This window comes from Pleurodeles waltl, chromosome 9, assembly GCF_031143425.1.
Source record: "Pleurodeles waltl isolate 20211129_DDA chromosome 9, aPleWal1.hap1.20221129, whole genome shotgun sequence".
Classification (NCBI taxonomy): domain Eukaryota; kingdom Metazoa; phylum Chordata; class Amphibia; order Caudata; family Salamandridae; genus Pleurodeles; species Pleurodeles waltl.
This window is the reverse complement of record NC_090448.1, coordinates 458,711,908-458,725,582: the sequence shown is the minus strand read 5'-3', so window position 1 is coordinate 458,725,582 and position 13,675 is coordinate 458,711,908. Positions and strand designations below refer to the sequence as shown.

The window sequence follows — 13,675 nt, the reverse complement described above, 5'->3', positions numbered from 1 at the left end:
GCAATTTGATGCTTTCCACAATCCAATCCAGTGGGGGCAAACATCTCAAATTATCAACAGAATTGGGGAAGAATAATATCAGACAAATGGGTGCTGGATATAGTGGCTCAAGGTCATACACTAGAATTTGTACGGAACCACCAAACCATCCTCCTGGGAGGTTGAATTCACTTCATCTTGACCTGCTAAAGCAAGAAGTATTTCAAATGCTCTCAAAGGGTGTGACAGAAGAGGTACCTGTTCAACAGAGAGGCCTGGGGTTTTATTCTTGTTTTTTTTCTCGTAAAAAAAAAGTCAGGAGAATGGAGACCGATCCTAGACCTCAGACAAATAAACAAATTTCTGAGGAAAAAATCCTTCCGTATGATTACCCTGTTGGATATCCTTTACCTGCTCAACAGTGGAGATTACATGACATTGCTGGATCTTCAAGATGCATATTTCCACATCCCCATAGACACAGAGCATCGCAAATACCTTTGTTTCACCGTAGCCAGTGCCCTTTATCAATTCAAGGTATCTCGTTCGCACTAAAGTGAGCGCCAAGAATCTTCACAAAGTGTCTTGAACCTGTGGCAACTACTCTCTGCAACAAAGGCTTTCAAATATTCCCGTATTTAGACGACTGGCTAATAAAGGCACCAACCACACAGCAGGCCTACATAGCCACCAACGCCTGCATAGCCTTATTTCACAATTTGGATCTGGCAGTAAAACACAAGATATCATCTACTCATCCAACACGCAAGATGGATTTTTTCAGGGCAAAACTCGACACAGACAAGAACAAGGCTTATCTTTCAAAGTAAAGACAACAAAAAGTGTCCAACATGGGCTCCACGATCTCGAAAACAAAGTCTATTTCAGTGAGAACATTCAAGTCGCTTCTACGGATGATTTCTTCATCAATCAATTTGGTTCATCTGTCAAGATGAGGCCACTACAAGAGGAATTACAACTGCAATGGATCCAGTCTCAAGGATCCTGCAAAGATTGAATCAATATCACACCAAAGATGGTGAAAGCCCTACGGTGGTGGTCCCAAATCAGCCATATCTCGCAAGGACTGGGATTCATAACGCCAATCCCAGATTTCATAATAACAACGGACGCATCCCTGGAAGGCTGGGGAGGTCGTTTGCAAGACATGTGCATTCAGAGAAAATGGTCGGACTATCACAAGAAAATGCACATAAATCTGTTAGAACTAAAAGCAATATCTCTAACTCTGAAAGCGTTCCTTCCTCCGCTTCAGGATCCAAAGTGTTGATCCGTACAGACAACACAACAAGCATGTACTACATCAACCAACAGGGAGGAACACTATTTCTGTCCCTCTCGAGAGAAGCCCAATCTCTCTGGGAAAGACTCATTCTCCACAAGATTTCTCTAAGAGCAGAACACGTTCCGGGTATCAACAACGCCCTGGTAGACACTCTCAGCAGGACGGACGACAGTTGCCACGAATGGGAGCTCAATCAGAAGGAAGTAATCAAGATCTTTCAATGCTGGGGGCGGCCAACCTTAGATCTCTTTGCCAGCAACGAGAACACCAAATGCCAATTTTACAACAGTTGATACCCACTCCCAGGACCGTGGAGAAATGCTTTTTCAATGCAACGGTCCGGGATCTTTGGATATGCTTTACCCCCCTTCCCATTGATACCCAGACTTCTCAAGAAGATTAAACCAGACTGTTGCAAGCTCATACTCATAGCACCCAAGTGGCCTAGACAGTATTGGTACACAGAGCTAATTCTCCTGTCGGTGGCCAATCAATTACTATTTCCCAGCAAGCACAACCTTGTAATTAAGAGACAAGGTCAGATATTTCATCCAGAGCCAGCCTCTCTCCAATTGCATGTATGGCTCCTGAGTTCCATGTGTTCCAGGGCATGAACACTGACGAAGAATGTAAAGTAATTCTGTCCAGAGTGCAAGCTCACAGTACAAACAAGACTTACAGACTCAAGTGGCGGAGGTTTTGCCTATGGTGCCAACAAAACAATGTACATCCATTAAAGGTTCTACCAGAGCAAATTATATCATACCTCCTTGCTCTATCCAAACCTGGGCTGGGACATTCCTTATTTAAGGTTCACCTGGCAGCTATATCCTCATACAGACGCTCTGCAAATGCACCCTCCTTTTGGTCATCCAGGCTCATAAAACAATTTATGGAAGGTCTGTTACGTACTTTTCCTCCTGTGCGACCCCAGCCTCCTCAATGGCATCTAAACATTGTCCTTTCGCAATTAATGGAAGCTCTGTTCGAGCCCATACACAGAGCGAATCTGAAGTATCTCACATGGCAAACCTCCTTCCACTTACATCCACTAGGAGAGTCAGTGACATGCAGGCCTTTACCACCAAACATTGTCCTTTCGCAATTAATGAAAGCTCTGTTCGAGCCCATACACAGAGCGGATCTGAAGTATCTCACATGGCAACCCTCCTTCCACTTACATCCACTAGGAGAGTCAGTGACATGCAGGCCTTTACCACCAAGGAACCCTTTCTCACTTTCTCATTCAACTTTGTTCTTCTCAGAACAACTCCAAGATATATTCCTAAGGTGCCTTCATCTTTTCACTTTAACAAACCAGTGATACTGAGAACATACTTCCAGAATCCATCAACTGTGACCGAAAGAACTCTCCACACACTGGATATCAAACGATGCTTGAAATTCTACCTTCAGCGTACTAAACAACTCCTTAAGACAGACCAACTACTAGTCTCTTACAGCCAAGGTCGTCAGGGTGCAGGAGTTACTAAAGCAACCATAGCCCGATGGATTGCATTCACCATTCAATTTTGTCATACAAAGGCTGGAATACCACTAACCAGCCGACCTAAAGCACACTCTACAAGAGTAATTTCAACATCGGGTGCTCTATTTCAAAGCATCCCCTTAGACAAGATATGTCAAGCTGCGACGTGGAAGACTACACATTCTTTCGCACAGCATTATTGTTTGGAATTGACACAACGAACTGATTCAGTCGTGGGACAGGCGGTCCTACTTCATTTATTTCACTAAGGTGAGCCTCTTTGAATGTGTAGGTCTCATTCGATATACAATTGCTTTTACACCTGCGCAATTATTGTTTGACTATGTATTAAGAAATATGTATGTATGCTCGTACCCACCATCCACTATGGGCATAACAGTTATTGTGAGTACTGCTGGCTATTCAGATTCAAGCATGTGAATTGATGAAAGATCCAATACTGGATAAGAAAATAAGTTACTTACCTGTAACTACAGTTATCCAGTAGTGGTATCTTTCATAAATTCACATGCGACCCACCCTAATCCCCTTTGAAGGTGACCTTCCTTTTTTTCAGTACATACTCTTCACTGTGGTGCTAGAACATCTCTGGGAATGAGCCTTTTTTGGGAATATTCTAGAGGGTGCTGACGCCTGATTGGTCATAAGTCAAGTGCTTTATTTTTTTTTTATTTCTTTTTTTACAAAAGGACATGGATAGGATATATATTTGAGTTTGCTAGCATTATAACCTATGGATATTCTTACTTACTGCTTTTTTGGGATACAGTGGGACTCCCACTTCGACGATGAGGATGATTCAAGCATGTGTATTTATGAAAGATACCAATACTGGATAACTGTAGTTACAGGTAAGTAACTTGTTTTCTTATTGGATTGGTTTAAATGATTCCCTCTCATGCTTATGGAAAATAATCCGATAGCCTCAACAGCTCTACTAAGCACAGGTTTTCAAGTAGATTAAAATACGAAACACCAACACACTTACCATCCATCACTGTCAGCTGCATTCACATTGACTCCAAAATCTAATAGGAATTTGACAATATGGTGATGACCAGCACACACTGCATTATGGAGTGGAGTGATGCCTTCATCGTTGGGTTTGCTTGGATCATCCACCTAATGAGAATATTTCTGGAGTTAAAGTAAGCAGTTCTATCAATGCCAAAAATCAATAACATACTATGGCTACATTGCTTTATTTACCTCATAGATGATTCTTTGCACCAGGTCAAATTCACCTTCCAAGGAAGCATCAAGGAGGAGGGCCAGAGGGTTGAACTTCACCCTGAGCCCATGGCCAGTGCGTTCAGAATTTGGTTTCTTCAGATTGGTGCGTTTAGGCTGTGTTAAAAAGCAAACACACAAAGTGGCACAGAATGATCATGATGCATGCAGGCAAGCAAACGCATACACCATTTATGTTTCAAACTATTCTTGTTAAATAAGATGTGTTGATTTCATTATGGTTCCTTGATACACATGAGCACATTTAAACAATGCAAAAGGTAGAATTCTCTTTTTAGTAATAATTTTTCTCATACGGTACTTCACAAAGTAAACAAGCTGCATGTTCATATCAGAGGCACAACATTACCTGTAGCTCTGCTCTTCCTCATCCCATGACCTCTCAACAGGAGAAGGTTAAGTTCAGTAAAAACCACACCTACCTGTCTCCTGCCACCCAGAAGCCAGCAGCAGTTAAGTTCATAAATTTTTTCGCCCTCCTGGAAGTTTCAAACAAATTAACTGCTCTTTTCGACCTATAAGGTAAAATTAAGTTCTAGGGGACCCCGTCCACCAGAAGAAGGAAGCTGTGGTCAAAGTCATATGACTTCCCATCTATCACCGCAGTCCAATCCAACCAGTCCTCCTGGACAAGTCTGCTATGCCCCTTCTTAAAATCGCCAGAAGAATCCTCATTCATGCATCAAGACAGGATGAACGAACACAACCGTGAGTCTGAGTGTTTTGCTGGTAATAAAAGGCAAAGGGTGAAGTCATGCCTTTCGCATAATAGCTAATTTGCCAACAAGTAACTGATACTCAGCAGACCTCTAATAATTTGTGATTAACTCCCAAACATATCAGATCAGTGCTAAATCCTACCTTCACCGACCTCATTCACATCTCGTTAACCTGAACACACAAGCGAGCACCATCAAAACATATCTACTGCTCATCAACGTTCAATCCATAGTATGCAACAATGCTGACTAAAGAGACACCAACACCACCATCACACTCTACATGCACATTTCATCACTGAAACACGGTGCACCCATAAATAGGTTTAGGCAAATCACACCATTGAGCACATACGTTGCAAACACTAACCCTGATGAAGATTTTCTGTCAATCATGGTCCTGCACTTACCTAGATTTCGGAAACTTCACCTCCACCAAACTTTTCACAAGCTACTCACCAACCTCTCCTTCCCAAACAACCAAATTCAACCTCATCTAGATTCCAAAATAAAGTAACACTTTCTCAGTCAAATACATCACTAACCTCACCACATACATACCAATTAACAGTATCTACCCAACAAGCATCAAAGTCTCAGAGACAAAAAACACTGGGAACAATTTATGACTGTGGGTCAAGGCAGATTACATAGTCTTGAATTAGTTCAGCTGGAGGAGTAAGCAAGCCCCTTCCAAACTGCCCCTTCCCACTTCAGAATTCATTCACTGTGCTGCAAATCAGTGGGCAAACACACATTTCTGCAATGCTCTCACATCAATCACCATGCAATCACAATTCAATAGCAACTCACTCACTCATGCGTCAATGAAAGGACTATCTGTAAAAGTGAAACTCTTCTATTCTAGGACATTAAGAATTCACTGCTAACAAAATGTCCAACAGAGGCAAAGAAATGGCAACAAACAAGCCACAAAATACCAGACAGAGCTGTAAAATTGGGTGCACGTACATAAACCTCATCACTGAAACCATAAACATCTACTACAAACCGTAACTCTCGTAACTCTGCAATCCTCTTCACTGCTAGTTCACAATGTATCACACCATTGCCAGATGTGCCTAAACCCCAATTGAACTCACAAATGCAACACCATCAACTAATTCTTTATTGTAAAGGCAACATATAACAAGCAACAAAAAGTAAACATCTGTCGCACTTTCCACCATGTACCATATCTATACAGTCCACCTTCAAGGCACTCAACTACAGACCTGGTGGCCACCCTTAGAGCTCTCAATGCAATCACATAGGAGGATGCCAAACTCCACCTGACCATGATAAAAAAAAACATTAATGGAAAAGGCTTTCCTCACACAACTCATCTCCCAAGACGCTCAAATGAGAACAGATTCTCCAGCTGCTCAAGAAAGCAAACTCAGACTCTGAGGACCTAATAAACTACCAGCCTCCAACCTACCCTTTGTAAGAGAACTTGTGAAGAAAACAGTAGTCATCCAAATACAAGAGCAGATGGGTAGCCACACTTTTTTGCATGACTATGAATAATGAGAGTGCAGAACCAAGATGTCTACTGTTCAAGTTGTATACTAAACATTTATCTTACACTGTCCCATACTGATGGCACCCAACAGAACCTTAAACTCCCTACTAAGGGGCGAATTTACTGCTTCAATGACTACCTTAAATTCATCCAAACCTGAATTACCTGTCTCATGTTGAACCAAACCAATGTGCAATTTACCCTCATATTCAAAAGCATCAAACAAGTGTAAATCGGGGAGCCACTATTAAACACTGAGCTAGAATGATTCACACCACAACTTGCAACAAACAAAAACTCACTCAGCTTCACACATGATTCCAATCTCTTCTTCAAAATCCACCACACCAACAAAAAACAGACTGCCTGGTACCAGCTCTCACTCCCATTAAATGTCAATTAATACCTCTCAAGGAGAACTTCAGAACCATACTGCAAGTCCCCATCCCTACTAGGAAGGCAGAAATATCCCATTTTAGATGACCTGGTCACTGAACTGCTCTGCCACCGCGTAGCTCCACCAGTAAGTGAAGCCAGTCTGTCTCTGAACTCTGACCCCGGTCAGTAGTTCGAGGCCCTGTGACTCAACCCTGGTGTCTAGTGGGACAGCTCTGCTCTTCTGCTGGGCTGCCCTCTGCCCCTTTCTCTTTTCTCCTTCTTCTCTCCACATTTTTCTCAGAGTGTGCTGTTATTATTGTGCCTTTCGCTTCTGCACTTTCCTCTATCTTTTCCCTCATTTTTCTCGTTTTACTATCACTCATTTTCACTTCTCTCTCTCCCCACCGATGCTGCCTCGCCCTCTCTCATTCTCCCCGCCTCTGCTGCCCCCGCGGCCCTGTCCCCCTTTTTTCGTGCCGTTTTTCCGCTCCCACCTGTCCTCTCCCCCACTCCCTACTTAATGGGGCAGAGGCACGCCTAGGCAAGCTCATCTGTGCCCGTCCGCGACCCGACTGCAACTTGCGCCAGGACCCCTGGACCTCTCGCCCACCACCGCTACTTGTCAGCAGCACTCTTCACAACTGTAAACAGACATCAACAAGTAACACCAATGGACCCTTCACCTGTCGCCACTGCAAATTCACCACCCTCTGTCACTCAAGCCCATCCCTGAGGACCCACAAAGCAGAACACAACCTCAGATGCATTCTAATCAACACTCGCTCCATCCACAGGCACGCCATCGGACTCTGGAACCTCATCGACACCACATCCCCGGACGTCACCTTCCTCACAGAAACCTGGCTTAACCCCTCTTCGGCTCCAGACATTGCCATCGCCATCACAAACGGCTACAACATCATCCGCAAAGACCGCACAAACCGCGCCCCAGGGGAGGCATCACCATCGTCCACATAGAGTCCCTGCGCCTCTCCACCAGCATCGAAAACTCCACAACCAACATGAAATTCCTCCACTTCCAGACTGGAACCAAACCCAACACCACTCTGTGAGGCACCCTCATCTACAGGCCGGCAGACCCCCCTCCCCATTCTGCAACACCATCGCTGACCTCACCACCACCCACGCGTTTGCTTCCAAGGATTACGTACTCCTCGGGGAACTCAACTTCCACCTGGAGAACCCCAATGACAACAACTCCTCAACGCTGCTCGAAAACCTCGCCAACCTTGGACTCGAGCAACTCATCACCTCGCCCACCCACCCCGTAGGACACACACTGAACCCCATCTTCACCGCCAGCAACCACATCTCCATTAGCCACATCACCGAACTCCAATGGACCAACCACCACTGTATCCACTTTACCTTCAGCAAATCCCCCGACCGACACCTCGCTCAACTACCACCCTGCAGGAGCTGGAACAAGATCACCAAGGATGAGGTACTCACCAGCCACATCAACTCTCCCTCCACCCTCCTAACCCCACTACCCCCGACAACCTCAACACTAACACAGCTGCCCAGGACCTCTTCAACTGGATCTCAGACTGCACCAACACCTTAGCCCCCATCAACAAACCCTCCAACAGACGCACATAAATGAAAGCCAATTGGTTCACCCCCGCCCGCAAGGAGTCCAAACAAAACTGCAGACGCCTTGAAAGAAAATGGCGTACCGACAAGACCCCCCACCAACCATGAAGCCTTCAAAAAAGCAATAAACACACACCACCAACTCATCAGGACCACCAAGAGAAACGCTTTCCAGGAACGCATCAACAACAACGCACACAACAGCAAAGAACTCTTCACGATCATCAGCGAACTGACCAACCCCAGAGCGAACTCCAGGGAAATCCTCCCCTCATAAGAACTCAGCAACAACCTCTCCACCTACTTCCACCGCAAGATAGAAGACATCTACGACAGCTTCCCAACACAGGACCATCCCATGCCCACCACCGTCATATCCACCACTGAAGCTCCTCCAAACCCCCACCACCTACTCTGCTGGGCCAACATATCCGTATAAGAAACCCTCAACATCATGAACTCCATCCACTCCGGCTCTCCCTCCAATCCTTGCCCCCACCACATCTTCAACAAAGCAAGCAGCACCATTGCACCCAAACTACGGCACATCATCAACTGCTCCTTCGAAACCACCACCTTCCCAGAAATCTGGAAACGTGCAGAAATCAAGCCCTTACTGAATAAACCCACCGCAGACCCAGACGACCTCAAGAACCTCCGGCCCATCTCTCTACTCCCCTTCCCAGCTAAAGTCATCAAAAAGGCTGTCAACAGACAACTCACCAAATACATCGAACTCAACATCATCCTGGAACCCTCACAGTCAGGCTTTCAGAGCATCCACAGCATCGAGACAGCCCTCCTCGCCATCACAGACATTTGCATCCTCCTAGACAGGGGTGAGACCGCGGCTCTCATCCTCCTCGACCTGTCTGCCGCCTTCGACACCATATCCCACCGCACTCTACGGACTCGTCTCCACAACTCCGGCATCCGAGACAAGGCACTGGAACGGATCACCTCCTTCCTCTCCGACAAGACCCAAAAAGTCCGACTCCCCCCACCCTCCTTCTATTCAGAGGCCACCAAGATCATCTGCGGCGTCCCGCAAGGCTCCTCTCTGAGCCCCACTCTCTTCAGTCTCTACATGGCCCACCTAGCCACAATCGCCAGACACCACGCACTCAACCTCATCTCATATGCCGACGACACTCAGCTAATCATCTTCCTTACCTACGACCCGCACACAGCCAAAGCCAACTTCCACAACAGAATGAGGGCAGTCGCCGCCTGGATGAAGGAGAGCTGGCTCAAGTTAAATACCGAAATAAAAACAGAATTTCTCATCATCGGCAACAACCCCTCAGCCTGAGACATCTCCTGGTGGCCCACTGCTCTTGGAAGTGCTCCGGCGCCCACCGACCATGCCCGCAACCTTGATGGTTCATCTCGGACTCAGCACTCTCGATGAACCATCAAGTCAGCGCAGTCTCCTCCGCCTGTTTCAACAGCATGCGCATGCTCCAGAAGATCTTCAAATGGATCCCAACCAAATCCAAAAGAACAGCCACCCAAGGCCCTCGTCAGTAGCAGCCTGGATTACGGCAACGATCACTATGCCGGACCCACCACCAAGGTACGGAAAAGACTGCAACGCATCCATACACCCCTGCCCGTCTCATCAAGAAAGCCCCCAAACACAGCCACACCTCCGCCCTACTGAGAGACCTGCACTGGCTCCCAATAGACAAGAGAATTACATTCAAACGTCTCACGCATGCATACAAAGCCCTCCACAATGCCAGACCAGAATACTTCGACCAGAGACTCCACTTCTACACGCCCACCAGGCAGCTCCGCTCCACCAACCTCGCCGCCATCCCACACATCTGGAAGGCCACACCCGGAGGAAGGTCATTCTCCCACTCTATTGCAATTCAGAAAAGACCTCAAAACTTGGCTCTTCACCTGATCCCCTCTGTTCATCGACGACCACTCACTTACTGGCCCCCCCAATCATAGCCCCCCCCCAGCACCTTGAGGCCCTATCAGGTGACTAGCCAAGCTTTACAAGTATACTAATTGATTGATTGATTGATTCTACACCAAAGGATGCGCTCCACACTCTACTTTGTTTTATTAATGGGAAATTAAACCATAGAGCTCCATCCTAAAAAATTTACACTGGCTAGTACTCTAAAACAATCTAATTTCCAAGACAACTTAAATCATAATCAAACATGGCCCTTGTAAGAAGAAAGGCTGAACATTTCCATGAGCCAACAATGTACCAGCTGATACATAAATAAATAAAAAATAAATGGAAGAATCTAAATGCATAGGTTTTCCAACATGAGCTCTGGATAGTGAATTAAGTCCCCACATTTCAAACATTTCTCCTGCTCATGAAAGAGTGAAGACCTAACTCTTTAAGTTGCACCTCATCTGGCATTGGTAAGGGATCTTCTAGCTCCTACTGCCACACTGAAGTGTTCCACCTTAACACCTACCCACCAAGTGTTTTCTAATCTTCTTCATTAATGCTCAATAGAGAACTCAGTTGCTGCCAAGTATGTCAATGCTACACATGTAATGAAAGATACACAGCCTCTAAAGTGGCGTGTAGCAAAAACACAGATTAATCAAACCGTCACAAGACTTTAGCTTCAATATCTTTCACAGGTCTTGTCTACTTTGTCATAACGTTTGATTTATACATCAGTTTATGCACAAAAACTCTCAAAGGCACATTTCACAGCATTTTCAGGGTGCTGGAAGGGTTCTAAATCTTACTCTGCACCATGTGTTGAACCCCTACAGTGTATGCATATTTCGTTCTAGATTACTGGTCACAGAACATTTTCACACTCCTGTGCAAGTTGTGGGATTCCCAAACTCTCTCTCCTATAAAAGTATGAAACAAAATCTGCATTTTATATTTGGTGAAAACAGGTTTAGAAAAAAAGGTGAAGGGAGGGAAATGGCAGCCTACATAGCTAATTTCCAACTACTGATCCAAAAAAGTTGTGGCTAAGAAAATTAACTTTAGTGCTCTCAACGGTACGTGTATCCTCTTTCAGTAACATTTAGAGGGAACAAACAGAACCAGCGTTTAAAATTAAAACTATTTTTGATGTTCTACTTGGCTGCACAAAATAATTGTAAAGGAGCACCAGAACAGTATCAAGTACAGTAGCTGTTTCACAACAATATTTAGCTACTGCTCCTGTTGAAAAATAAATGTTAGTTACTCGCTCCACCCACTCCAGTATTACAGTTTATAGTATTTGCTACGACTTTGCTGAAAATGGCTCAAAATGTACAGTATAAATTAATAAAAGCAAATATACCATCAATAATGTTAAAAACAAATAAATTACCCTAGAAAAATACTGCACATATTGCCCACCCCAAAGAAAAAATACCTCCGACAAAACAAAGAAAGAGCTGACCAACAGTTAACTGGCTAAGGAAAGTTCAGTTAGTTCTTTCCATTCTGCAACCCCTTTGGATTATCAGTGGAGGAAACACTATCACTGTAAGTAATTGTAACGCATGGGAGTGTCCCATGAAGCTTCTTAGCTGAAAATAATTAACATACAGATTTAAAGTATATGCTTTTAAGTTAATGCAAGCAATGGCCCTAGGTTGTTAGAAAGAGAAAAGGATGAAGAAGTAAATATGCATGTAATTACATCGGGGGGGAAAGCTTGCCTTGCCAATGGGTGGACTACAATATCTTTCCAGCAGAAAGCGTCTTTCTGGTTCAAAACAGTGCCACAGTGTGTAGTGTATTTTTGGGAGGGTAAGGGCAGATTACTGTTTCTGTGGCAATTATGTTGTGTAGCAGTGGAAATGCACTTTAAGACATATTATGCTACTGACTACCATGTTTCACAAAAGCTAAGATTGTGTTGTTCTACCTGTACGATTAATTTAACAACTGAAGCTGCAATCCTATGTAACATGAATCCAGGAATATTACATTCTCTTTGTTCTAGATCGTTATGAGCTGCAAAAATATCAAAGTTTACATCGGAAACATTATCACTACAACTGTAAAATGAAACATAACTGTTTTGAAGCCTTCACTCACTATGCCTCCATACAAGATATTAGCTAATGGTAGATACTTACTGGAGGGACTGGCAGAGGGACAGCAGGTGGAGGTGGCACTTCATCTTCAACTGGAGTGATGACCTCTTGAATAGGACTAGGTAACTGATCAATGGGTGGTGTAGCAGGAGGGTTATTGTTGCTGTCTTCATTTGTTTCAGAGTCCTCATTGATGGTTTCGTTACTGGCCAATTCCTCAGTTTTAAAGGGATGGAACTGATTGTCATTAGCATCTGATGGAGGTTCGGGTTCCGGAAGAAGAGCAGGTACAGGAGGTTGCACAGAAACTGCCTCTTCAAGATTGCCATTTGTGTTTGTATTTCCATTATCAACATCTGCCAGGATACCCATAAAGTCCTCTGGATTACCTGCCTGATAGTAAGGAGCCGTCTCTATACCTCCTGCAAGAGTATTAAAGCGCTGATATAATAATTTCTGTATGTTGGGGCCACTAGGGCCTTCTGGTTCTGTGATGGAACTGCGCTTTTTCAAAGGTCGTGGAGCATTAGCCAGTTTTCTCCGCAGGGCCTCAAGATCGGCATCACTCTGATACCGCATGGGTGAATGCACAATGGGCGTAAGTTTCGTAGGGCTGAGAGGACGAGGAATGTTCTCAACATTGCTGTTTTCACCAGATGATGGAACTGAATCTGGCTCGGAATCTTTTTCATAACTCTCATTCTGAAGATGTGGCGTATGTATCGGCAAAGATCCATGAAGGAAAGGTAGTGGTGATGAGGTGGCTGAACCAGATTGCAGCACAGGTTTTCCATACACTAAGTAAGAAATAAAAGAAAAAAACTCAGGGGCACATTTTTACTTTCTCATACTTTCTTCCGTATTTTATTATTAGGACTGCAGGGTTCTTGTAACATCCAAGTCACAAACAGACAAATGCAATCTTTCATAAGGCAAAAATAAGACCTAAACATACGTCAAAGTTATTATTAAATGTCACATGGCAATAGATACAAAATTGCAAAGAAAACAGAATATTTTAACAAAAATGTATCATCTACTTTGTAGTGACGTTATTTACTTTACACGTGCATGGTTCTGTGCAGTTATTAATACATTGATGGTACAAAAAGATTTTCCAACAGGCAATAATGAGCTTATATTCCAAGTTACAGTCAAAGATGACAGCCAGTTTCCAATGAAGTAAACAGCAGCCAGTGATCAACCTTACAAAGTTATAAACACATGAAGCTGGTGGGAGGTGAAAAAGGACACAGAGGGCCTGATACTCACATCCATCGGAAACAGCTAAGTCCAACATCTGAGACTGAAGGACAGAATTCAACAATTCACCGCTGCTCTGCAAAATGGTTCCC

The 13,675-nt window shown here is 44.3% G+C and overlaps 1 protein-coding gene across 3 annotated transcripts in view; it reads right to left on the bottom strand.

Annotated features, from left to right (window-relative positions):
* Positions 1-13,675, bottom strand: part of PPP1R13B (protein phosphatase 1 regulatory subunit 13B) — a 411,799-nt gene that overhangs the window by 72,415 nt on the left and 325,709 nt on the right. For all 3 annotated transcript variants that reach the window (XM_069207265.1, XM_069207264.1, XM_069207266.1), the window contains 3 exons: positions 12,363-13,117; positions 4,005-4,142; positions 3,784-3,917 (listed from right to left, as the gene is read on the bottom strand). In XM_069207265.1, coding sequence (XP_069063366.1) covers positions 3,784-3,917; positions 4,005-4,142; positions 12,363-13,117 — 1,027 coding nt within the window. The remainder of the gene's footprint in view (positions 1-3,783; positions 3,918-4,004; positions 4,143-12,362; positions 13,118-13,675) is intronic.